The 27,047-nt window shown below is 41.6% G+C and overlaps 2 protein-coding genes across 4 annotated transcripts in view; one reads left to right on the top strand and one right to left on the bottom strand.

Moving 5' to 3' along the window:
- Positions 1-532: 532 nt before the first annotated feature.
- On the bottom strand, positions 533-23,541 carry tbc1d25 (TBC1 domain family, member 25). The gene is made up of 7 exons (XM_038273846.1): positions 23,301-23,541; positions 21,261-21,370; positions 21,015-21,169; positions 20,780-20,907; positions 15,061-15,249; positions 8,139-8,414; positions 533-2,786 (listed from the first exon to the last, which is right to left on the bottom strand). Exons 1-7 carry the CDS (start codon positions 23,343-23,345, stop codon positions 1,152-1,154), a joined length of 2,538 nt encoding a protein of 845 aa, XP_038129774.1. The 5' UTR covers positions 23,346-23,541; the 3' UTR covers positions 533-1,151.
- Positions 23,542-26,143: 2,602 nt separating this feature from the next.
- ccdc22 (coiled-coil domain containing 22) overlaps positions 26,144-27,047 on the top strand; it is a 77,134-nt gene continuing 76,230 nt past the window's right edge. The window contains exons 1-3 of one of the 3 annotated variants that reach the window (XM_038273844.1): positions 26,144-26,375; positions 26,463-26,539; positions 26,637-26,814. In XM_038273844.1, the coding sequence (XP_038129772.1) occupies positions 26,490-26,539; positions 26,637-26,814 (228 nt within the window). In that variant the 5' untranslated portion in view covers positions 26,144-26,375; positions 26,463-26,489. Of the gene's footprint in view, positions 26,540-26,636; positions 26,815-27,047 lie in introns of all 3 variants that reach the window. The other 2 variants (XM_038273843.1, XM_038273845.1) reach the window with 2 other exon arrangements.

Here is a 27,047-nt window from a genome sequence, read left to right as displayed (position 1 = left end):
AGCAGAGATACACAAAGCAGCTATAAAAGGCGGTCCCATCCAGGAAACACACAGCCAGGCAGACGAGCTCCGAGCCAGCTCCCATGTCAGAGGATGAAGAGAGCGCATCCAACCAGTCAGTCAGAGAAACAGGACTACACTGGAAAACAGGCCGATCTCCAAAATCTATAAACAAAGGTTTTGATGGCAGCAGCACAGCTGATATTTCTCTCCAGGATGGAGTTACAGCCAAACAGAAACAGACGAGGCAAAGCTACTAGCAAAAGCAGAGAGAGCAGAACGTTAGAGATTGAGCTAACAGATTCTGCAGAGTGGGAGAATAGAGATAGAATGAAGCAGAATGATGAAATAGGGGTCCCTAAAAATTGGTCCTAGCACTGATCCCTGTGGTACTCCACAGGTAACCTTTGAGCATGAGGAGGATTTGTCATTAACGTGAAAATACTGTAATCGATCAGATGGATAAGATTTAAAGAAAAGGAAGATTGGATATAGGTCTATAAATGACCAAGTCATCTGGGTCAAGAGACGGTTTCTTAAGCAGAGGTTTAATTACAGCAACCTTAAAAGCCATGCTGTTAATTTTCATAAAATTGCATGTCTTGAAGCCTTAATATATGAACACATTTAGAATAGTATAACTAACAATGATTTAGCAATATCAGATGGGCTAGATGGATTTCTTGGTGGATGGTATTAAATCCAACAATACAGTGGTTTGGATAAGTATCAACACTGAGATATAAGATATCAAAAATTTGTTTAAGAGAAACTAATATGCTATTTATTAAAACCAGATTTTGAATATTCTCTCTCTTGAAATTGACTTATTTTCAGGGCTGATGCTTACAGTGATCTTGTGAACAAAGATTAATCCAGAGCCTGAATGCAGAAAGCAAATCACCACAGTTCCAGAATACACATAACCTATAAGAAACAGACCTCAATAACACCTGTCAAAGCCCACAGTTTGGATAGATCAGAGATTAAACAGGAATACAGTGATGACACATTCCGTAAAAAATATAAGACCAGCTTAATAGGGAGGCTGTGTAAAAAAAGATCTACAGGTCAACAAAAAAAATAAATAAATAAGAGTATAAGGGAGTCTATTCAGGGATCCAGTCAAGATCCACGGACACGGGATAGGATCACGATACGGGAGGAAGGGAGACTTGTTTTGAAGGGTTAGGAATGGTGCTGGTCAGGTTATAAGTTGAGTTTGGCGATGATGGGGGCGAGGCCAGCGGGCTGTAAATGGTCCTGGCAGAGATGGTTGAAGAGGAGGTTTGGGGAGCAGCTGTTGTTGGGGAGTCTGAGCTAACCTCGCCCCCCTCTTCAGAGTCCCAGACCTCGCTTTGTAAATAGTCTGCAAACAAGGTCTTGGCTCTCTGCAGCACCCTGCTAAGGTTGTGCCGTCGCACTAGGCGATCAAAGTGCATGGCTATCTCGTTATAGTCCATGTTGTTCTTAATGATATGGTCCCGGTGTTCCAGCAAGATAGACAGGCACAAGAACAGCATGAAGGGATTCCCTTTGCCAAATTCATCAGGAGGAGGCAAAGAGCATGGTTTTATGCTGGTGCTTTCAGATTTTAAAGAGCTGGGTGTGTTAGCTTTGGTGCTGGGGGATTTGTTGCCAGGCGAAGGCAGGTTAATAGCTGGGGACCTGTTCCCTGATAATGAGGAGCTTTCGCCAAAAGGCAGAATGGGTGAAGAGAGCTGGGATCTGTTCTGAGTGTAAGATGGAGAATTAACTGCTGTTTTCTCACAAGCAGCTGCTGGAGAGCCAAGATCCTTTCTTGAAGAAGGTAATAACTCTGAGCCAGTTCCTGGCGAAGTTTCATTTCTGTTGGCTCCAGATGGAGGAAAGTCTAGAGTAACTTCTGGCCAGCTGGAGTTTGAAAATGAAGATGTGGAAGAGCCAGATGAGCCAGTTTTACAGGGATGCACACTCGGCGAGACTGCAGGTAAATCATAGTCAGAGTTTTTAATAAGAGGTGTTCTTTCCCCAGGGTCATCCTCACTGTAAACTGTTGACTGCCGCCTCGGGTTCTTTGCTTCCAGAGTGACTGAAACTTGTGGATGCTCTGCATTCTCTGTGTCAAAGCTGCCTTCGCTTCTGGCTGTGTAGTATTTAAACTCTCCAAAGCTGCTCTGTCTCTGATAGAAGTAGCCCTGCAAATCTGACTTGGCTGTGATTTCTTTGGAATGATCATATTCATTTGCCTCCATTTCTATACCAGAACCTACAGTGTGATGGCCTTTCTCTTCAGGGATGGGGTTTCTTCCGATATCTGGTTCCTCTCTTGATGGTCTGAGCATATGTCGTCTACGCTGCTTCTCTTTTTGTACCTCATCATCTTTGAGGCAGTTAACCAAAGACTTGTCTTTGCACAATGTTGTTTCGTCTCCGTCTAGCAGTGGCCCCAGAAGCTCAACTTCAGTTTCTGGGGGATCTGGGGGCAGGGAGCTCCAAGTTACCTCCAGCATCCTCAAAGCATCATCAAATGCAAACTCTCGCTTGAGCTCCAGCAGAAGCCATCGATAACAGAAAAAAAGGTCATCGGCTCCACGGGACACCAGATAATTGTAGAACTCTGAATCGGAGTACTGGAGAAGCAGCTTCAGGTGCTGGAACTTTATAGACATGAGCTGCCCATCAGGCCGAAAGTTCCCCTCCAAGCGTTTCATAATGCCACAAAAACAAATGAAGCTATGTGCTTCATTGTCCATTACGGCAAGTATAGGTGATGCAATGTCACTCATGCCCTGGCAGTAAGATATCTGAAAAACAGCATAAGCAGAAATTTAGAAAACCTAAGAACATAAAAAGTACTTTCAACAACCAGCTAATTAAAAAACAAGAAAATAAGATTTAAGAAAGGCCAGATGCTCCACACAATTTAGCTTTTTAAATATAAAGTCCAAGGTTTGATATTACATATAATTTCTAGAAAACATATCTAGCAAGATTTTATCCCAGGTCGATCAGAAAAAAAAAAAAAAAAAAATCAGGATTTTCTGATCAAATGGTTTAATCTCAACTCGTGATAAAAGTTTACTGTGGTTACGAGCAGTTGTCAGTTTAAAGCTACAGTGTGTAATTTTCAGCGACATCTAACGTTCAGACTGCAGACCGCAGCAACATGAACATCTTCCCCCCACCGCTTCTCCCCCCAACAGTACGGCGAGCGTTACGGGACAAAATGTCTTCCACGATGTCCGCATCACCTACCTTCTCAAGTGATGAGGTTTGTTTACATAGATAATTTTAATACTGCCATCTATTGTTCAGTACCGTCTCAGTTCATCTCTCTCAACTTGCCGTAGTTACTTTCGAGCGTAATGGCTGATCTCGCAATCGCTAGTTTGTTGGCTCTGCGCTGCCGTAGCGCAAAGATGTCTGCCTCCATGGCTGCGAGACCCGCTCCTATGTAATTATAAATAACGAATATAAGGCAACGCAAATATTAAGGTTAAGAGGCTGAGCTCGTAGATGATGTTAAATAACATAGTTATGTATAATATATTACATTTCTGACTGTATATCCCTGTAATTATTACACACTGTAGCTTTAATTGTCAGACTGTAATGATCTATACTTACCTTTTTCATGGATAGATTTTATCCATAAATTCAGACTTTTAAAAACTTCATACCCTGAAATATACATATTTTCTGTAATATTCCTCACTTTCATCAGGTCCAACAAATGGCTTTAATCACATCTGGTTACTAACCTAGCCAGAAGAAGGACGTTGTTGACCCGCGGTGCGTTTCACAAAGCTGGTTTATTGAAAGCTCTTTTAGTTTTCTAAACCTGAAATCAGCAAAACTGAATTTTCTGTTTCACAAAGCGAGTTCACTCAACCTCTGTTTCTGTTACAGAAGTAACATTCTCCCCAGAGCCCACCTGGTCAGGAGCAGGTTTTTCTCAATAAACTCCTCTGTCTCCTCCCGCCTTAAAGCTACAGTGTTTAATTTACAGCGACATCTAACGTCCAGACTGCAGACCGCAGCAACATGAACATCTCCCCCCCACCGCTTCTCCCCCCCAACAGTACGGCGAGCGTTACGGGACAAAATGTCTTCCACGACGTCCGCATCACCTACCTTCTCAAGTGATGAGGTTTGTTTACATAGATAATTTTAATACTGCCATCTATTGTTCAGTACCGTCTCAGTTCATCTCGCTCAACTTGCCGTAGTTTCTTTCAAGCGTAATGGGCGATCTCGCAATCGCTAGTTTGTTGGCTCTGCGCTGCCGTAGCGCAAAGATGTCTGTAATTATTACACACTGTAGCTTTAAAGGAAAGGTCCGGTCACATTTAGAATACAAACTTCTGAAAGTACTTAAAGTATGAAATTATTAAATACTAATTAAAGGAATAGTACACCCAAAACATGATTAGCCTTCATTTTCTACTCACCTCCATGCTGAACAACACTCTGGAGTACTTTTTTGATATCTCAAATGCATCTGGAGATCTGGGAGACTTCTTGCTGTCTGCTGACACTCAAATAATGGAGGTCTATGGCGCCCGAGACAGAAAGGTCCACAAAAGTCCACAAAAACTTGTCAATATTCCTCCATAATGCTCGTCCAATGTAATCCAAGTGTCCTGAGTGGGTAGCATCCAGAATTTACTCGAAACGAAGTCATTTAGAACGTTTTAGAGCCTAAACAGTAGTGTATAGGATTTCCTAATAGCGCCCCCATGCGCGCTCACGATTCTACGGAAGCCGGCAGACCAAACCAGCGCATTCAGCTCGGCAAAGAACTCATGCTCTTCCTCAACACTGAAGTCCTCAGACATTTTTCTTTCGTTGTTTCTTTCTTTGCACAGGTAAACAGCACATTTCTTCTTCTACGCTTGCATTATCGGCAGACCAGACGCTGAATGCGCACTTCCTTCCGGTTTGGTCTGCCGGCTTCCGTAGAATCGTGAGCGCGCATGGGGGCGCTATTAGGAAATCCTATACACTACTGTTTATGCTCTAAAAACATTCTAAATGACTTCGTTTCGAGTAAATTCTGGATGCTACCCACTCAGGACACTTGGATTACATTGGACGAGCAGTATGGAGGAATATTGACACGTTTTTGTGGACTTTTATGGACCTTTCTGTCTCGGGCGCCATGGACCTCCATTATTTGAATGTCAGCAGACAGCAAGAAGCCTCCCAGATCTCCAGATGCATTTGAGATATCAAAAAAGTACTCCAGAGTGTTGTTCAGCATGGAGGTGAGTAGAAAATGAAGGCTAATCATGTTTTGGGTGTACTATTCCTTTAAGACTAATTTCATTTGACTGTGCTTTACTGGACGCGTCCATGTTTGTCAAAGAACACTACTGCCACCTACCGGTTTGTGACGTCACGGTGCGGTATTAGCTGTTGATCAAGTCCCAGTGCTGTATCTGGTGTTTGTCACAACGTGCTATTATCCAAGATAACAACGACCAGTGTACTATGCGAAGCAGAGAGTAACAAATTAAAAACGTTTTTTTTCTCTGGCCAGAAGTTTGATGGCAAAATCCTCCCTCTTCCAGTTGGCAATCCAATGATGAACCCGTGGTGGATCATGAATCAGAAAGGTGAAATAACTAATGTTTTTTTATCACTTCTACCCGATGAATTACAACATCCAACTGCCATGCATGTGGGCATTGTCAGTTTCACTATAGCTCTGGTGAATTTCAATGGTGAAGTCCTCTGGAAATCTTCAATAATTGTTGTTGATTGCAGATGTGTCTAGTAGTTCCCATTGATTTAGCTTGTAAAGCGGGGAGAATGGCGCTAGGCTTACCGCACCGTGACGTCACTGCTGGAAGATGGCGGAAGAGAGGTGTTACTATATTTCGGCAAAAATAGCCGTTCCCGGACTCAATGATCGCGAAAAATATTGATTTCTTATTTCTTTAGTGATGAATGCTAAATTCATTAAATCACCACAAACATATTAGTTTTAGGTATAAGTTATGACCAATTGGTTATTCCTTGCTGACTGGACTTTTCCTTTAAAGCCAATTGCAGTGTTTTATTTCCTAGTCAGGAGAGATTTGTCAAAGTTTTGCAAACAAACAAACAAAACTTATTTACTGCAGTGCCTGAAATTCACTTTTGAAATTGGGGGGAAATCCCCCCTTATATGTTTGACAGCTGGGGCATTTATGCACTTTGGGGGTATAACTAGTGAATGATTACGGGTCTTATGTTGTGCTAATCATACCTCAGATTAATATGTTGCTTTCATTTTCCAACTTTTGTCTTCCTAGCTGTTTTCAGCTGCTCTCTCTTGCCCTTTCCTTTGCATGATCTCCTTTGTCCTCACTTAACTGTGGGGTTAAGGTCATCTTCACGCTACACTTGCGCGTCATGGATAGTTTTGACCATGACATTTTAAGCTGAATCCACGTCATGTTTCCTGCTGCAGTGGGTGAAAAACCATCAGAGTGTCGGGAGCGCAAAAGTCAGGTTTTACAGCTTTGGCTGGTAAAGGGTAAAGGACTGTACATTTTACAGATGGAGCAGCTAGTTTCACAGGGGATGTAGCTTAAGCCAGTTAGGCTGAAACTTATCTTTCGGCTGGTTAGTGGTATTGACACAGGATCAGCGGTATCTGGGTCAATAACCGACATCCCTGTGTCCAGCTGCGCTTTTGATTTGTGTAGTTTTTTTAGAAGCTGGTTCTTCTGTGTTTGTGTTTTATCCAGCAATCCATATTTGGAATAAAGTTTAATGACATTTAATACTATAACCACTGGTTTGCTAGCCAAAAGCTTAACTGTGCTCTAAGAGAAAAAGAAGAAAAATGAAAAGAGAAGAACAGCGGAGATTTTCTTCCTGGTCTAAATCCGAAAACGTCCACAGTAGTAGCTACACATCCCCATTATTTTTTAAAATAGGGAACTTCCCGCATAATAAAAACCGCATATGCGGGGATGGATCAGATAATGTGCTATTCTCGCTTCCCCACAGTGATTTTCAGATCCTGCACTGTTAGAGACGTCAAGTGTTTAAAAAAAAAACACTGCATCTCCTTTTGAAGAGGCTCCAATTAAATAATTAAATATTTAAAAAGGGAGAGTTCTCAGACCACGTATAGATATCCTTTATAATCAGTTATCTTTGTGAGCGCTACCGTTTCACCTCACAATCCATCACAAACATCCACGACCTTGTCTGTCCTCATATTTACAACATTACAAAGACCTCTTTAACAGGCATTCAAGAGAACTTGATTTTAGTGAGAGCACATTGATGTGTGTGATAACAGCATTATAGAAAACAACTGCACAGTCAAATGCCCATTTAGAATTTACTATATAATAGAAGACGGACCCAAAATAAGGATTTACCCAGTGAAAAGATGCACGGGTCCTACCTGTTTAAACAATGCTTTTGTACTTCATTCTCCACTCTGAGTTTGTCCACTCAAGTCTCAGTGGACCTACTCAAAGATGAATGACCTGAGAGCAGCGTCGTGAAACTGAAAACTCAGTCTCCAACCTTAGGCTAGATCAATTCGGACTTGAGGTTTTGAGTCTGAGTTTGTTAGACTAGCTTTGTGAAATGGGACTCTGGAACAGGCGGTCTAAATTCTCAATGCATTAAGCCATGTTTGTAAAACAGTCTATCACATAATTTCCTTAGAAATATTATAGAATAAGAAAGCCATCATTATTAGTTATTTAAACAATTTCCAGCAGATGCAGTATGGAGAGAAATTTGTTTCAATATTAAACCAGGAAAAAACAAAAAAATTTTACCACTGGAACTTTAAAAACTTGCCAATGTCAGGGGTCAATCACAACATGTATGCAAAAGCTGAACTTTTCCCATCTCAGTATTTAAAATAATAACAGGATTCTATAATTTACAAAGAGTCAAGTAAAAAGCAACTTGAATAATGCAACGGTCAGATGGGAAAAAACTGTACTAATGTACTGTATCTAAATTTTTAGTTTGATGACCGATCTGCTGAACTCATAAAACAATCTGTCCACTTATCACCTAAGGTGAAAGCACCAAAGAGTAGCCTTTGTTTTTAAAACTGCTACATCTATTTGCCTTTTCTAAGTGAAATTGAACCTTTTTTCATGCATTATCAAAAGCTGATCATGCCTCCAAACCTGAGGATGTGTGATGGCAAATGTGGTGAGTAGATCTGTGAGGGCAGTTAGATGTGGACTGTCTTCTGAGCCTGCATAGTATGGATGAGCCCGGTCTGTCCTCAGGACGTCTTTTAGAACATTCCCACGGATAAATTCCAGGTCCTCATGGCTGACCCGGGCGGTCCATTCCTTCTTCAGCTGATCGTATTCCCTTGTCTTCTTCTTCATGTAGTCCATTCTCTCCTGACCTGTCAGTCCATCAGGATAAACATTCAGGAGGTACCGCCAAACCACCTAACAAATGAAAAAAAAAATTTCATATTAAGTATGGGACTTTAACAAATTTATTCGATTAAGTAATTAGAAACATTTCAAGTCATTAAAAAAAGTTTATGCAATTGATTGAATTTTCTTTTACACAACCTTTGTACTTGCCGCTCCTGTACGCCTGTAAATCTGATACACAAGCGGCATCACAAGTGTGGTCCAGTTTGGACGTTCAGGCTCAAAAACCATCATGGCTCTAACCCAATACAAGTTCTGCAATGCGGCGGACTCACCTATTAAGGCTGATTTATACTCAGAAACCAGATTGTCTGTGTGTGTCCCCCAGTCAACACAGATATGCCCCTACCCCTTCCGCAGACATGAGGCCTCTGATTGTTCAATTCTAACTCTTGGTCAAATTCTTAAAAATAGGGCATAAATCAAAAATATCTGCAACAAGCTCACTGCGACACACTGCTGCGGGAGTATAACAGCCCTTTACATCTAATTTGTATGGACATCTAAGCTACAGAACAGAAGTGTGTCCACAGACGCCATAATTAGCGCTATATATCTGAAAAGTGCTGAGAGTTAGGAAGGACTAGGAACAAGAACAGGGAATATTTGTGTAACTGGCTTACCAAGAAACAGCAACCTCAGTGGCCTAAATATTTAGATTCTACTAAATGTTGCACATTGAATAGGGCTTGGTCGTCTTGACGTAGGCACTTCGCGTCGCCGCCATGTTGAATGCCTCTTTTACCGCGGCTCAGACTACTGCCTATGACTACCGGGTACTGTACTCCCTCTCAGCCGTGTTTTAATTTGATTAATTTCGCCTTAACTTGATTTCAACCATGGTAAACCGTTGCTGTATTGTGGGCTGTAACAGCTCAACGCATGATCGCCATGGAAACATAGAAAATGGGTTAACTTTCCACCGCTTTCCTGAATGGACGCGTAAACATGGAGACCAAGCGTCAGAGATAAAGAGTCGTCGGCTTGCTTGGATCGCGGCTGTAAGACGACCGAACATAACTTTCCACAGTATTCCAATGTCAATGAGAGTGTGTTCCCTGCATTTTCATTCTGGTAAGTTAAAGATGCACGGTTTTATTTTATAGCCTACTTTGTTTCTTTCCTTCAAAGTTGGGATCTTTTACGGGAAAATAAAAAAAACGGCAGCGGGAAAAGGCTCAAATACGTGAGAAACCCGGAGGGTTGGCAGTTAACGTTACTAACTACACCTTTGAAACACATAGCAGCTAGTTAAAAGTACATTACATGCGTGAGTGGTTGTTAGCATTAGCGGTTACCAGTTGCTAAACTAGCAGGTTCCAGAGCCCGTCTGATCACAGCTTACCTTCGTACGGATTACTGTGTTCCCACTGTTTGCTGGCTTTATGATGTGCAGCTCCTGAACCCATCCATTCATGAACTGCATATGAGACTCCAAGGACTTGTAGCTTCAGAACTGTTTTGAAGTATAGACGCTCACTCATCGGTGCTCCACTCATTGTTTGGAACTTTATATGGATCCAAATTATTAATAATGCTGATTTTGTCACCATACCGGTCCCTGGCTTCTCTATTTAATGTGTCCCGGTAAATTCCAGATCCTTTTCGGGATTTTAACATCTTTTTTCTCTCTACTTCTGTCTCTTCTTTCAACAACAACGTTGTGTCAGAGCTATGTTTACGTTTGCGTAGCCGTCAATATGACCGCGACGTCCCACAATGCAACGTGGATCCCGAGCCCTATAGCAACTTTTAAGCTCCTAAAGGCAATGCTATATGTAGAGCTGAAATGTCATAGAACTGTCGGTGTTAGAAATAAAAATATATCTTCCATTTACAGGCAATTAGGGATGGGAATCGAAAACCGGTTCCTGTTCAGAACCGGTTCCGTATTTTCCGATTCCATGGCATCGTTTGGCAGCTCGCTGAATGATTCTTTTTTCGATTCCCGCAGCACCAGAGCCTAGAGCGCCGGCTCTGGGGAGCACGACTTAAGTCACGTTTTTTACGTAAGTTACGTAAGTTACGCAAGTTACGCAAGTTGGAAGAACTATTCGAGGAGGAAGACAACGAACTGCGGTCACTTTGTGAATCAAAGCCCCGTCTTTCCTTAGCCCAGACGGTAGATCAGGAAATCCAGCTCTATAAAAGCTTGCCCTCCATCCCCTGCAGGGATAGCGCCACACTGTGGTGGTGGAACAAGCAAGATACGCTGCCCTTGCTATCTGGACTGGCTGAAAACTACCTCTGTGTGCAGGCTTCCTCCACCCCATCTGAGAGGGTGTTCTCCACAGCTGGAGACACCATAAGCCCTGAAAGATCCTGTATCCTTCCAGAAAAAGCAGATATGCTCATCTTTCTGCAAAAGAACTGTTAATTTTCCCTACTACTGTTTTATAATTAGTATTTTTTGTTATTTAAAATAGGTTATTATCCCATCATTTGTTATTAGACATTGTTGGTTATTAAGTTTGTTCTTGTATTCATTTTTCATTTAAACACAGATGTTACTCCAGTTTCACATTTCCTGTGGACATCTTGATCTTGTTGAGTTTGTAAGATCGTGCAATAGTTAAGTAAACAAAGTTGATTCTGATAATCAAACTGTTTGTTCTCCTTTTTCCCCCAAATTGGAATCGAAAAAAGAATCGATAAAGAATCGAATCGTTTCATAGAATCGAAAAGGGAATCGGAATCGTGAAAATCTTTTCAATTCCCAACCCTACAGGCAATATTGTATGCCTCGTTGCTATTTATGAGGGATTGCTTTGGAGTCAATCAGTCGATCAGCCGGTTTTCCTTAGCAGAAAACTTTGAACCAATCCGACTGGACGATCTGTTTGAATTGTCTCTGTAAAATGGCTTGAGCTGACATGTGTTGTGAATTGGCACTATATAAATAAACAGAATCGAAATTTAAATATATAATAACTAATGCTCATATTCTCAAATTTATGTTCTCTGTTTTTTCTCATCATAGTAGATCTCATCTGGTCTGTTCCTGTTTGGCTGGCTCAGAGCTCGTCTGCCTGGCTGTGTGTTTCCTGGCCTGTGGAGCTGGTTGATAGTTAACTTTTATATCTCTGCTTCTTTTTCTATGTCTGCTTCTGTCTCCTTGAACCCGACTCAGCCTTGGCAGATGGCCGCGCACACTGAGCCTGGTCTCTTCCTGTTAAAAGGAGGAAACCAGGCTGTTGCTACATGCATGCTTAGTATGAGGGGTTGCTTTCGATGCAATCAGCTGGTTTTCTTTAGCTAAAAAACTTTTAACCGATTTGACTGTCCTTCTGGTTGAGTTGTCTCTGTAAATTGCTTTGACGTCTAGTGAGTTGGGACTATATAAATAAACAAAATTTTATTTGTTTGATGACTTCCTCAAATAAAGAAAATGCACTTACCGTATTTTCGCGACTATAAGTCGCATATAAACATCTTTTTTTTCCCTCAAAATCTGCGGTGCGCCCTATGTGTGTTGTTACTGCGGACGGTGTTGAGACCGCCATGAGAACGTTAAAGGGGGAAGTGTGGGCGTGGATTGGCTGCCATGCAAATGGACAGAAACTGCTGCCTGTGGTGATTTTTAAGAGAAAGTGACTTTGCCTAAAGTGACTTTTCCAGCTGGAGTCGTTATTAAGGCAAATGAAAAGGGCTGGATGGATAAGGAGATGATGAAAGAGTGGCTGAGGCAGGAGTATGTAAGGAGACCAGGTGGTTTTTTCCAAGCATCACCATCACTGTTAATCTGACTCCATGCGTGCCCATCTCACAGCCGATGTGAAAAAAAAGGTGAAACAAATGAACGCTGTGCTTGCTGTTATTCCGGGAGGTCTGACAAAGGAACTTTAACCGCTCGACATCGGTGTGAACCGGCCGTTCAAAGTAAGGCTGCGAGCGGTGTGGGAGCGATGGATGACCGACGGAGACCACAGTTTCACGAAATGTGGAAGGCAGCGCCGGGCAAGTTACGCCACAGTTTGCTGATGGATTGTAGATAATTGGGCTAACGTGTCTGCTGGCACTGTTGTTGGGTGGATGTGCTCTCTTCATCCTCTTACATATGAGCTGGCTCGGAGCTTGTATGCCTGGCTGTGTGTTTCCTGGACGGGGCCGCCTTTTGCAGCTGCTTTTTGTATATCTGCTTCAGTCTCCTTGAACCCCAGTCGGCCTCAGCAGATGGCCGCTCACACTGAGCCTGGTTCTGCTGGAGGTTTCTTCCCGTTAAAAGGGAGTTTTTCCTCTCCACTGTCGCTACAAGCATGCTTAGTGTGGGGGATTGTATTTGAATCAATGAGTCGATGCAATCAACTGGTTTTCCTTAGATAGAAAACTTTGTATTAATTTGACTGTATGATCTGGTTGAACTGTAAAGTGCCTTGAGATGACATGTGTTGTGAATTTGGCGCTATATAAATAAACTGAATTGAATTGTTGTTTGAGCTTTCGCAAAAGCCGGCATCATTTCCAAGGAGCCGCACGTCATGGAAAGTGACTCTGACAGCGAAGAAGGGGAAACTGGCATGTCTGATTTAGTGCAGCTATTTAATTCAGAAACAGAGGATGATGACTTCAATGGGTTTGATACATGAATAAAGCACAAACATACTCAGTTTTGCTCCCGCTCTATTTTTAAATACGCAGTAGAGGTATTTAAACGTAGTAGAGGATATGTACCGGTATTAGGGTTGTCACGATACTAAACTTTTACAACTCGATACCGATACTAAGGAAAATATTCGATACTCGATACCATTTTCGATACCACAAGGATAAAAACAAAGACTCCAAAAGTCTACAGAAATATTTTCATTAATAAATAAAATACAATAAATAAACACAATAAAGGTTGTATGCTGTGCATAATATTAAGCAAGCTTGATAAAAAACTTATAAAATTCAAATTAAGTGTTCCTTCCTTGGCTATGCTTTGCAAACATAACAATGACACTAGCCAAACCAGTTAAGAAACAAAAATAATTCTCAGCAGCCCCAACTGTTACAAAAAAAAAGGTCTGAAACTGAAAAGTGCACAGAATTATTCAATAACACAGTGTTCTGAAAGTGCATTTTCCTCTATTCTGCACTTTAGATGAATGACTGTTTAGGTGCCACTGGTGGTAGCACTGTATCGATACTTTTAAAAACGAGTATTGTATCCGGATACAACATTTCAGTATCGATACTTTTTTGAGTTTCGATACTTTTGACAACCCTAACCGGTATATACACTCACTGGCCACTTTATTAGGTACCCCATGCTAGTAACGGGTTGGACCCCCTTTTGCCTTCAGAACTGCCTCAATTCTTCGCGGCATAGATTCAACAAGGTGCTGGAAGCATTCCTCAGGGAGTTTGGTCCATATTGACATAATGGCATCACACAGTTGCCGCAGATTTGTCGGCTGCACATCCATGATGCGAATCTCCCGTTCCACCACATCCCAAAGATGCTCTATTAGATTGAGATCTGGTGACTGGGGAGGCCATTTGAGTACAGTGAACTCATTGTCATGTTCAAGAAACCAGTCTGAGATGATTCCAGCTTTATGACATGGCGCATTATCCTGCTGAAAGTAGCCATCAGCAGTTGGGTACATTGTGGTCATAAAGGGATGGACATGGTCAGCAACAATACTCAGGTAGGCTGTGGCGTTGCAACAATGCTCAATTGGTACCAAGGGGCCCAAAGAGTGCCAAGAAAATATTCCCCACACCATGACACCACCACCACCAGCCTGAACCGTTGATACAAGGCAGGATGGATCCATGCTTTCATGTTGTAGATGCCAAATTCTGACCGTACCATCCGAATGTCGCAGCAGAAATCGAGACTCATCAGACCAGGCAACGTTTTTCCAATCTTCTATTGTCCAATTTCGATGAGCTTGTGCAAATTGTAGCCTCAATTTCCTGTTCTTAGCTGAAAGGAATGGCACCCGGTGTGGTCTTCTGCTGCTGTAGCCCATCTGCCTCAAAGTTCGACGTACTGTGAGTTCAGAGATGCTCTTCTGCCCACCTTGGTTTTAACGGGTGGTTATTTGAGTCACTGTTGCCCTTCTATCAGCTCGAACCAGTCTGGCCATTCTCCTCTGACCTCTGGCGTCAACAAGGCATTTCTGCCCACAGAACTGCTGCTCACTGGATGTTTTTTTTTTTTCGGACCATTCTCTGTAAACCCTAGAGATAGTTGTGCGTGAAAATCCCAGTAGATCAGCAGTTTCTGAAATACTTAGACCAGCCCTTCTGGCACCAACAATCATGCCACGTTCAAAGTCACTCAAATCACCTTTCTTCCCCATACTGATGCTCAGTTTGAACTGCAGTAGATTGTCTCGACCATGTCTACATGCCTAAATGCACTAAGTTGCCGCCATGTGATTGGCTGCTTAGAAATTAAGTGTTAACGAGCAGTTGGACAGGTGTACCTAATAAAGTGGCAGGTGAGTGTAAAACCCGCGCCCTATAGTCCGGTGCCTTATGTGTGTGTTAAATACAGTAATGGCACACATAATTGAGACTGCGCCTTTTAGTACGGTGCGCCCCATGGTCGTGAAAATACGGTAATTCAGTTTCTAAAATGGCAGCCATTTATAAAGCTCTTGAATATAAAGAGCCTGTAGATCTATTCTGTTAGTAAAACGTGACGAAAATAAGAAACCTTTCGCAGTGATGGCTCCACCCCACCATGGTAGATGCGCAGCCGGAGTTCTTCAGGCCGTGTCAGCTGACCTTGCCCGTTAAGGTAGCTGTGAAACTCAGAGTCACTCAGTGGAGGTTTGAAAGGCTTGATCTCCTCACCGTAAGACCAGGTGAAGGCCTGCTGAACCCGGGAAAGGGTTCGTCCCACCTGTAAGTAACCCGACAGACAAAGACTTAGATTCAAATGTGTACAGGACTATGTTAACATGATCAAATCTTTAAAAAAAGAAAAAAACCCATTTATCTGGGGATCCTTTATGTTTAAATTTCAGCTCAGTAAAGAACTTTAGGACCAGGACTTTCTCACTACTTTCAAACTGCAGTTTAAATAGAGAATTTTATGCTGACCAAATTGAAGAGAAAGAGTAAATAAGTAAAACTGTGTTTTTCAGTACGGATTGGATTTATCTGACCTTTGTGCTAATGCTAGTGCACCCAAGACAAAAAAAATAAATTTAAGTAAACGGTGCTGAAAAGAATTACCCTCAACCAAGAAATACAGACAGGGGGTTCTGTCTCAGTTTTCATTAGAGCAGGGCAGGCATCAGACCTTTTTGTGTGTGCGTGTAATAAACTGCAAAAAAGCTCAAGTAGCCAACTTAGCTAGCCTATGGCTGCGGCTGTCTGTGGAGATAGAGTTCCTGCATCTCTCCCGAGAAGCACTACAAAAAGGCCTCATCCCCTGCATACTTTTATTGATGCTGTGTTTCTATGTTAAAAATAAAACACAAAGAAACATTGACCGACATAACACTGGTGTATGCAGAGAAGTGCGCATTGCTCATAACAACAAAGAAAACTGGTTAAAATATGACCAACAAAGCTGCTCTAATTCATAGCTGTAAAAAAACAGTGTTCTCTGTTCCACAGATCACAATACCCCAGTATTAACAGATCCCAATTACATCACATTCCCCACTTTTCTACAAAAAAACAATAGTACAAGTGTTATGTTACATACAGACCTTTAAATTAAATGGGCGCATAAATGATATAAGCATGAAAGCGAGAGTGCATTTACATCTGATGATGGACTGCAGGATTTGTTTTTTTACATGGTTCTGATGAGTCATGAAAACTCACAGCAGTTGTAGAAAAAAAACACTATTTTATTTAAAGGAGAATTCCGGTTTTTAACACTTTTAGCCCATTTTCTTTAGTGTCCAGGATGAAATCGAATGATCGACACCAAAATTTTGACAATTGGTCCTGTCTCTGCTTTTTGGCTCATGCAGAATCCCCCCTGGCTGCTTCAGAATGGCTTCCATTGTGCATGTCCGATAATGTCCTTAAAACAACCTTAAACGTTCTTTTTTTAAAATATGCTACTCACCGGGTTGTCAGCGCTGTTCAATGACGTTCCAAAAAAAGTTTCGTGAAGAAAAACCGTTCCTGTCTTGTTTTATTTACAAAATGCTAAATAAAACACTACAGGAATGTTTTTTCTTTACGAAACTTTTTTTGGAACGTCATTGAACAGCGCTGACGACTAGAGATGGGAATCGAAAACCGGTTCCTGTTAAGAACCGGTTCCGTATTTTCTGATTCCATGGCATCATTTGGCAGCTCGCTGAACAATTCTTTTTTCGATTCCGCAGCACCAGAGCCTAGAGCGCCAGCTCTGGGGAGCACGACTTACGTCACGTTTTTTACGTAAGTTACGCAACTTACGCAAGTTGGAAGAACTATTCGAGGAGGAAGACAGCGAGCTGCGGTCACTTTGTGAATCAAAGCCCCGTCTTTCCTTAGCCCAGAGGGTAGATCAGAAAATCCAGCTCTGTAAAAGCTTGCCCTCCATCCCCTGCAGGGATAGCGCCACACTGTGGTGGTGGAACAAGCAAGATACGCTGCCCTTGCTATCTGGACTGGCTGAAAACTACCTCTGTGTGCAGGCTTCCTCCACCCCATCTGAGAGGGTGTTCTCCACGGCTGGAGACACCTTAAGCGCTGAAAGATCCCGTATCCTTCCAGAAAAAGCAGATATGCTCATCTTTCTGCAAAAGAACTGTTAATTTTCCCTACTACTGTTTTATAATTAGTATTTTTTGTTATTTAAAATAGGTTATTATCCCATCATTTTTTAATAGACATTGTTGGTTATTAAGTTTGTTCTTGTATTCATTTTTCATTTAAACACAGATGTTACTCCAGTTTCACATTTCCTGTGGACATCTTGATCTTGTTGAGTTTGTAAGATTGTGCAATAGTTAAGTAAACAAAGTTGATGCTGATAATCAAACTGTTTGTTCTCCTTTTTACCCCAAATTGGAATCGAAAAAAGAATCGATAAAGAATCGAATCGTTTCATAGAATCGAAAAGGGAATCGGAATCGTGAAAATGTTTTCAATTCCCAACCCTACTGACGACCCGGTGAGTAGCATATTTAAAAAAAAAGAACGTTTAAGGTTGTTTTAAGGACATTATCGGACATGCACAATGGAAGCCATTCTGAAGCAGCCAGGGGGGGATTCTGCATGAGCCAAAAAGCAGAGACAGGACCAATTGTCAAAATTTTGGTGTCGATCATTCGATTTCATCCTGGACACTACAGAAAATGGGCTAAAAGTGTTAAAAACCGGAATTCTCCTTTAAGCAAGTAGAGTGGCAGAGGACCTCTTTTGTGTAGTTGGAACACACCAAGCTGGAAGTTCAAAAACATTTTTATACTTCCTAAAAAAATAAGTAAGATAAAAATAGTTTGCTTATGTGGGATATAATTGATTCTGTAATCAGCTACAGTGGGGCAAAAAAGTATTTAGTCAGCCACCAATAGTGCAAGTTCTCCCACTCAAAAAGATGAGAGAGGCCGGTAATTTTCATCATAGATATACCTCAACTATGAGAGACAAAATGAGAAAAAAAAATCCAGAAAATCAAATTGTCTGATTTTTAAAGAATTTATTTGCTAAATATGGTGGAAAATAAGTATTTGGTCAGTTACAAACACGCAAGATTTTCGGCTCTCACAGACCTGTAACTTTTTCTGTAAGAGGCTCCTCTGTCCTCCACTCGTTACCTTCATTAATGGCACCTGTTTGAACCCGTTATGAGTATAAAAGACACCTGTCCACAACCTCAAACAGTCACACTCTAAACTCCACCATGGCCAAAACTAGAGAGCTGTCAAAGGACACCCGAAACTAAATTATAGACCTGCACCAGGCTGGGAAGTCTGAATCTGCAATAGGTAAACAGCTTGGTGTGAAGAAATCAACTGTGGGATCAATTATTAGTAAATGGAAAACATACAAGACCAATGATAATCTTCCTCGATCTGGGGCTCCACGCAAGATCTCACCCCGTGGGGTCAAAATGATCACAAGAATGGTGAGTAAAAATCCCAGAACTACACAGGGGGACCTAGTGAATGACCTGCAGAGAGCTGGGACCAAAGTAACAAAGGCTACCATCAGTAACACACTACGCCGCCAGGGACTCAAATCCTGCAGTGCCAGACGTGTCCCCCTGCTTAAGCCAGTACATGTCAAGGCCCGTCTCAAGTTTGCTAGAGAGCATTTGGATGATCCAGACGATGACTGGGAGAATATCATATGGTCAGATGAAACCAAAATAGAACTTTTTGGTAAAAACTCTACTCGTCGTGTTTGGAGGAGAGAGAATGCTGAGTTGCATCCAAAGAACACCATACCTACAGTGAAGCATGGGGGTGGAAACATCATGCTTTGGGGCTGTTTTTCTGCTAAGGGACCAGGACGACTGATCCGTGTGAAGGAAAGAATGAATGGGGCCATGTATCGTCAAAGTTTGAGTGAAAACCTCCTTCCATCAGCAAGGGCATTGAAGATAAAACGTGGCTGGGTCTTTCAGCATGACAATGATCCCAAACACACCGCCCGGGTAACGAAGGAGTGGCTTCGTAAGAAGCATTTCAAGGTCCTGGAGTGGCCTAGCCAGTCTCCAGATCTCAACCCCATAGAAAATCTTTGGAGGGAGATGAAAGTCCGTGTTGCTCAGCGACAGCCCCAGAACATCACTGCTCTAGAGGAGATCTGCATGGAGGAATGGGCCAAAATACCAGCAACAGTGTGTTAAAACCTTGTGAAGACTTACAGAAAACCTTTGATCTCTGTCATTGCCAACAAAGGGTATATAACAAAGTATTGAGATGAACTTTTGTTATTGACCAAATACTTATTTTCCACCATATTTTGCAAATAAATTCTTTAAAAATCAGACAATGTGATTTTCTGGATTTTTTTTCTCATTTTGTCTCTCATAGTTGAGGTATATCTATGATGAAAATTACCGGCCTCTCTCATCTTTTTAAGTGGGAGAACTTGCACTATTCGTGGCTGACTAAATACTTTTTTGCCCCACTGTAACTTTGAGCATCAATAAAGTGTTTACATTTAAACTCAAAACATTGTTCTTGAAAGCTGTTACACCAGTAGCCCTGAGTTAATATATGATTCTGTAAAAAAATATATTGATATCATTCATAGGTGAGTAGTGCCAGAAGAGGGCAGAGGGTTGAGATGATGCAAGTTTAAAACCTGTTAAAGTTGTTTAAAAAATCATAAAATTTCTGAAATGTGTTCAGTATTTAATTATATTTATTGTTTTATACTTACCTTGTAGCATGCGCAGCGCTTTGGAAACATTTTGTTGTTTAAATGTGCTACATAAATAAATTGGATTGGAAGTATATAAAAAAGTGACAATAATAATAGAGAACAATTGGCGTAACGACTCAAGAATAGGCCAGTAAGCAACATTATCTGGTGGGGCCCCATATGAAGTACAACACCCCTTCCACTCACCGCCGCCACTGCCGTAGACAACTGACCCAAAATGTGCCCCATACATACACACTTCATCACATTTATTCTGCTGTAAAATTAGTCTTATCGGGCTACCTTGAGTTTCACAGCCCCCCTCCTCACCCACGCGCTCTCCATTCATCTCCTGGTCGCAATTTTTACTCACTGTAGCAGCAACGTCCACCTCTCCCTTTTATGTTCCTTGAAAGAATGTGTTTATTTTGGGGAGTTTTTTCCGTTCTTCCAGCAGCTCTTCTTTGCTTTTTCATTTCTGGAATCCGCTTAAGTACCTCTTTTTTTGGTATCAATCGTCGCCAACGCATTGTACCTAACGGTTATGGTTCTAATCTACACTCTGGATTACCCATAATTCCAAGTCATAGTGTAAAAAGTTAAATACTCAAATATATCGTTCTTTTAAGGTCTTTATTTTGGTTTGAAACATATATGAGCATATTTCTTACCAACCGTCTAATGAACTATACACAGTTATTAACATAGTAATTAAAAGTACCACTGTCTATTGGTGTCATGTTTAAACGGCTCACCATCATGTTGAAATCTGGCATGTATTGGGGTATAAATACGGTCCGGTCAGTTAATCTAGTATCAGGTGGGTTTAAGAGGAATTTTTCGCACCATTACATCTGCAAAGAGACGTCCTAGTCCACAATTGCGTCGGGGGCCAACCAGGCGTCAGTGACGGGGCCCCTAAGCAACTGCAGTCTCTGCTTACCGATAGTTACGACATGGGGAGAGTTAGTTGTTAATTAGTTATTTAAGCGGGCTTATGCTATGATACAATGGAAACCTCTTTTGTAGATAATATAGAGAAGGGAAACAGAAGTCTTTGCAGTCTTAACCAAATGAAAAACTTTGAAGAAAAGGGAACTAACCTGGGACAGCAGAGACTGGGTAAAGGGAAGTGCTGCAGATGCCAAAGACCTTGTCCTTTCTGCAAGCAGCAGCTCTGAACCAATCACATCTTTGGGACTTATGATGTCCCAGTCCTCCATTACTGGACCTGAAGTCAAGTGAAAAGCATAGGAGATGGTTCTTTTACAATTCTTTTTAAAGGAAGGTACATCATCTTAATGCTTTTTTTTTTTAAAGCTGAACTGGTTTTCTTACTTTCCTCAGAAGGCTTCACATCCATCTTGAGCTGCAGGAACGGTTTGGCAGCACTCATAAATGCAACATCCAAATCCCAGTCAGATAGGAGAGACAGGTACATTTCAACGCCGCTCCGATCTCGAGACAGGTAACTAACACTGAAATTCTGCTTCCTATTTCACATTAAAGACAAGATATTTGAGCCACACATTGAAACTTGTTCAAGTGAACTCCAAAAGAGATGCTCAACCTGATGCCTCTTACCCATTTAGATTAAAGGCTCTGATGAGGATATGCTGCAGCACCTCCAGAGATGTTATCTGAGGATCAACAGCAAATGAGCGAAACTCCACAGGAAGTGCTCCATCACATTTCTGAAAGAAATCCCATCACAATCTCTAAAATACTTCAACAAATTTTCATGTTATACACAAAATAGTGTTTGTGTTAATATAAGTCTATAATTCTAAATTAAGTTATTCGGGAATGATACAGAAGCATGAAAAGCTAAACATTCATTACATCTAAATGGAGGGGATTACTGCTTCACCCGCCGTTATTCATCAGTTTCCCCACAAATCGGGTAAGTCATTCATAACTGTCACATCTAGAGGTTATTTGATCAACATGAAACGCAAGGATGTGGACTGAAATGAATGGATTATGCAGGAGTTTGTATGCCTACAAAACAAGAGTTTAAAAAATCCCAAAAAGTTGTGTTTCATTCCACATTTTTAATGGTGGAATTAAATAGTAATATATATTTATGAATTTGATTTGTAATTTTATCCATCCATCTTCTTCCGCTTATCCGTGGTCCGGTGGCAGGGGTAGCAGCTTCAGTGAGGAGGCCCAGACATCTCTCTCCCCAGCCAGCTCCTCCGGGGTGGTCCAAGACGTTCCCAGGCCAGCCAAGCAACATCCTCTCCCGCGTGTCCTGGGTCTCCCCCTGGGCCTCCTCCCAGTGGGACCTGCCTGGAGCACGTCACCAGGGAAACGTCCAGGAAGCATCCTAATCAGATGCCCGAGCCACCTTAACTTTCTCCTCTTGATGTGAAGGAGCGACTCTACCCTGAGTCCTCCCTGGATGACTGAGCTCCTCACCCTATTTCTAAGGGAGAGCCCAGACACACTACGGAGAAAACTCATTTCAGCTGACTGTATCCGGGATCTCATTCTTTCTCATTCTTTACTCAAAGCTAATGACCATAGATGAGGGTGGGAAAATAGACCGACCAGCAAATTGAGAGCTTTGCCTTTTGGCCAGTGGTGTCAAAAGTACACACATTTGTTTCTTAAGTAGAAGTATAGATACTGCAGTTTAAAAATACTCTGGTAAAAGTTGAAGTATCAACTTGACCCCTCGCGACCCCACTGGGGATTAAGAGTGTTAGAAGATGGATGGATGGTTGGATAACCCAAATGATCAGCTGGAGGAAGATGATTTTTCTGGTCTTGTTGGGTCTCTCCTTCCATTGCACACACCACACTATGCCTAGTCATTTGTTTTCAGTTCCATGCACAGATAGTATTTTGCTTGTATAAAATTGGAATATGTGGATGTTTATTAAGTGTAGTAATGATGAGTGAAATGCTGTGATCAGCAGCAGGTTATTTAAAATGCAGCTGATTCTACTTTCCTGCTTCATTCCCGCACCCCATTGAAGTGATAGGATACATAAGAACACAGAAATTATGGAACAACTAGGTTTAAAACAAATATTAATATTTACTCAGTTTGTCAAACCAGGTTTTCAACTACCCGATGATTGCAATATGAAAGAAAAAATTTACAATTTGAATCTCTGTAATATCCACTGGTCATGGAATTAAAAAAACAAAACAACAACAACAATACTGCAACCAGCAAAAGCAGATTCCCTCTTCTCAGCAGAAAACAACAACAATGGATGTCGTGTGCGCGCATGCACGTAGTTTCTCACCAAGGAGATGACGTCAGTGCCCTTTTATTGTGATCATTGTGAATGTCTATAGATCACAAATGAATGTTGTTTACGTTTCACCTGTGGCCTTCCAATATGATCAATGAAATGAGCTGATAATGAGAAATATCGATGCGGACCTCGCGCTGCGACAGCAAACAAAGCATGCAGCAAACGGACAATAAGGACGTGGACAGTCTCTGGATTCAGTTAGCTATAGTCGGACCTATAGGGATCGTTGTGTCCAGAATAACCTGCAGTGGCTAAGCGCTGTTAACGACGTAAACACAACGAGGACCGGCCGGGGGTTAACGGCGTAGTTAGCTCTGGTCGGCAGAAATGTGCCCGTTAAACAGCCTACCTTGACTTTAACTCGAACAACCCCCCTCTCCTCTTCGCCCGCCATTTTAAAGATCACCTTTGGAAACAGAACAGCTCGTTTTAGGATGTCTCTCCTGTAGCATTGACTCGATCAGCGATACATGATGGTGCTACTGTATGAACGAGAGAGCTCTTTCTGTTTAGGTCTATACGGGAAGTTTGTGTTGGCAACATCGCCATCTGCTGATTAAGGTATATTCTTCTTATGTGACGTTTAATGGCGAATGGCAAACAATTTAAAAGTGCATTACCGCCACCTACTGGTATGAATTGTGGAAAAAAATGACAGTATACTATAAAATCAATGTATGTACTTTACTTTATATCAATAATATAAGAACCCAACGTCATCTATATTTATCTAATATAATTACTATCTATGATTAACAATATCTTAATCTTTTAATATTAGGGGAGTATTGGCCTAGTGGGTAGAGCAGTGCGCTTTTTCCCTGAGAAGGTTGCAAGTTCCCAGTTCGATCCCCCCAGCCTCCACTTTGGGTCCCTGAGCAAGACCCTTAATGCCAACCTGCTCCCTGGGCGCCACACAATGGCAGCCCAATGCTCCCCAACGGCATGGGTTAAAATGCAGTGAGTGAATTCAATAAAGCAGACATCCCAAGTTCCAAAAACTCATTTCAGGGAGATGCTTAACCCCCCCCCCCCCCCCCCCCCCCCCCTTATTGACTTCATAAGAAATACAATTGCTAGATCCGCCACTGTTCCTCACCTTCACTAGACCTGGATATACTTAAGTATATTCTGCTGTAAGATTAGTCATATATTTTTGTTTTTTTACACAAGGAATCAACCTCTGCTGTTTCACAGGATGCACAGCTTTGAGTGGTAACTAGGTGACTGCCAGAGAGTAACCCAGAGAAACTTATCAGACTGATCCAATCAGCTCTCTGACAACCAGTCGCCTGGAACGCTGGTTGAACAGAGCATCTCTTTGGACAGATACGCTGCACAGGTTTCACAAGTAACCTCCTCCTCACACCCAGCTCTCTCTTGTCTGCGCAATCGAAGTAGTTCTTATCCACACATGATGCATGAATTATTTCCTGCCCGCTACCCAAATTAAAAAAACACCACGTGGCATAGTCTAAAATCCAGGATCATTTATCTGACTCGTTGGCATCCATGAACAACTATCTATATCAGGGAGACTCCCAGAACTTCCGGGAGACTTGGGATGTCTGATAAAGGGATTTACATTACATTTACATTACATAATAATATCTAAATATTTTATGTTCCAGATGCTCCTGTTCTACCCTCCATCTTCAACCTTGCAACAATGCTCTCCCAACTAAATTCTTTGAGTCCCAAAAACTTTTCAGCCCCTCTGGCAATGATCCGGATTTCTCTTTCTTATGCCTGGCTTGTTCTGTACAGTTGATGACATAGGCAATGAATACATTAAGTTTCTAAACTGTTGGAGTGAAATTATCTTCTCTATCTACTTTATTTTTGCTTTGCTATCAGATTCTAAACTTGATTCATTTCTCCTGCCCTTTGTCCTTGAACTCTTTTCAATGCTTCTGAGTAGCTTATATTTCTTGTTGTTTTAACCTGTTGTGTTTCAACTCCCTTCTTTCTCAACTCACATTCTCCATGGTTAACTCTGTGCTGGCATCCACAGTTGCAAAACCTTTCTTCTGCTTCTTCCCGGCACACTTTGATTCTGTGTTCTTCTCTGCAGTTTAAACATCTTTGGTGTCCCCTACAAACTGCTACCACCAGGAGCATGAGCGGATATAGGAAATGTGGGGCCCCAGGCTAAGACAGACATGGGGCCCTCTGAATTGAAAAGACAACTCATAAAAGAGACCCATTATACAGATACAGAAATAATAATAGGATAGACATACATTATTTGTTCTAGCTTTTTTCCCTCTCTTCTTCTCCCATTTCTTTCTTATTTCCTCTCTATGTTTTCTTCTGTCCCCTTTTCTTTTCATATTGGCAATGTGCTCAGCTGACTTTTAATGCTATCTCACAAGGAATTCATTTTTTTCCTAATCGCTAAGCCCATTGTAACTTAGCTGATTGTGCCTCCCTGTGTTTCCAATAAGGCAAAAGCAAAAGAAAATAACTCAGTCCTGCTTTTCCCTGTAGACAAGCCATGATCTGTGTATCTGTTCTCCATTTTTATTTGAATGAAATATTAGCAGCATGAATCAAGACAGCAGACAAGGGAGAGAAGAGCAGAAGGCAGGGGTTATGGACCTGCTTGCTCTGGAGAGCAGAGTTTCATGCTTTTTTTATATGTTTTTGCCAAAGTCTGTAGTAACAAAAAAAGTCGCTAGATTTGGTACTAGGTGCTTTTTTTGAAATTTAAGTGCTAGAGGGGTCTGAAAAGTCGCTCCTCTGAGAATTCTGACTTTTTTGTTGTCATAATTCAGTCAGAATTCTGAGAAAAAAGTCAAAATTCTGAGATTAAAGTCAAATTTCTGAGAAAAAAGTCAGAATTCTGAGAAAAAAGTCAGAATTCTGACTTTTTCCCCATACTAAACTGAAATAAAATGTAAAAATCAGTTAACTTTATTTTTTTCCAGTGGCCCTAATCCTCTTCCGTGGTAATGTGAAGTTACGCTTTCTGTGATATTTTTAATAGTTTGTATCATTACCTTTTGTAATGTATAAATGCTGAATATAGGTTGAATAAAAAATGATATTTGTCAGCAAACACGCCCTCAGGTCATGAGACTGGCTCATGGACTCTTATTGTGGTGCATGCCGGGAAATGTATTTTAACGTTGTACGTTTCCATTGGAGTCATGGTTAAAACCGGTTCACAGAAAACTTCGTTTCCCAGCAGCGCCTCTGCTCCTTCCGAACGATCACTTCCGGACAGAAAAATGGCACAGATGAGCTCTGTCAAAAATCGGTTATGTCGGGTTGTAAACAATTTTGAAAAGTATTATGATTGAATTGGAATATTGGCTGCTTCAGGAGGCTTTTAGTGAGGTCAGGGCGTTTACCTAAACTATAGCAAAGTCAAACTTGGTTATACGGAGCTAAGGAGCTTGTTGCCATCAAAAGACTGCAGGTCAGTCCCCCTGAATCAGCCTAACTGCTGGTAACCCATGATAGTAAATAGTTTTTTACTTGGACCCTTTGTTGAAATCCTGCTTAGGTAGAATATTTCGGTGGAAAATTTGCGATGGAGGAAGTCGATAAGATCCTTATTCATGCTCTCAGACAAGTCGGAACGTAAGTCTCCATTCTTTCTTGCTTGCTTCCTTTCTACAAACGCGTTAACAGGAATGTAGCGATATTTACAGCTGAATGTTATACTTTTGCCCCACAGTGAGGTAGGTGAGAACATTGAGCGAGTCGGCCAATTCACCAGTGAGCTGATCGTGGAGGCGGTGGTCAGATGTATCCGGGTGATCGATCCGGGTCCCGGCGGCGTGCTTCCCACCACCCTGCCGCCGGGCATGTCTGCCCGCTTCAGAGTAGGCATGAGTCTTGCCCAGGCCTGCCAGGTAAGATCTTCAGCCTCAAAATCTGTTTCCAAAGGGTCACAAATTAATATAGGTCTGGAGAAATTATATGTGCAAAAAGAACCGGTGCCTATTGAGCATATTTGATTGTATTGCTTATTGTTAACTAGCTGGATTTAAATAAAAAATCAAAAAGACACGACAAAGAAAAGCTAAGCAGCATTGTTAAGAAATATCCTAATTTACTTTTAAATCTTTTTATAACTGAAGTTCAG

The sequence above is a fragment of the Cyprinodon tularosa genome, unplaced genomic scaffold (assembly GCF_016077235.1).
Source record: "Cyprinodon tularosa strain WSP-4 unplaced genomic scaffold, ASM1607723v1 ctg892, whole genome shotgun sequence".
NCBI lineage: Eukaryota > Metazoa > Chordata > Actinopteri > Cyprinodontiformes > Cyprinodontidae > Cyprinodon > Cyprinodon tularosa.
The sequence above is the reverse complement of the archived record's forward strand: the minus strand, read 5'-3'. Positions and strand labels throughout refer to the sequence as shown.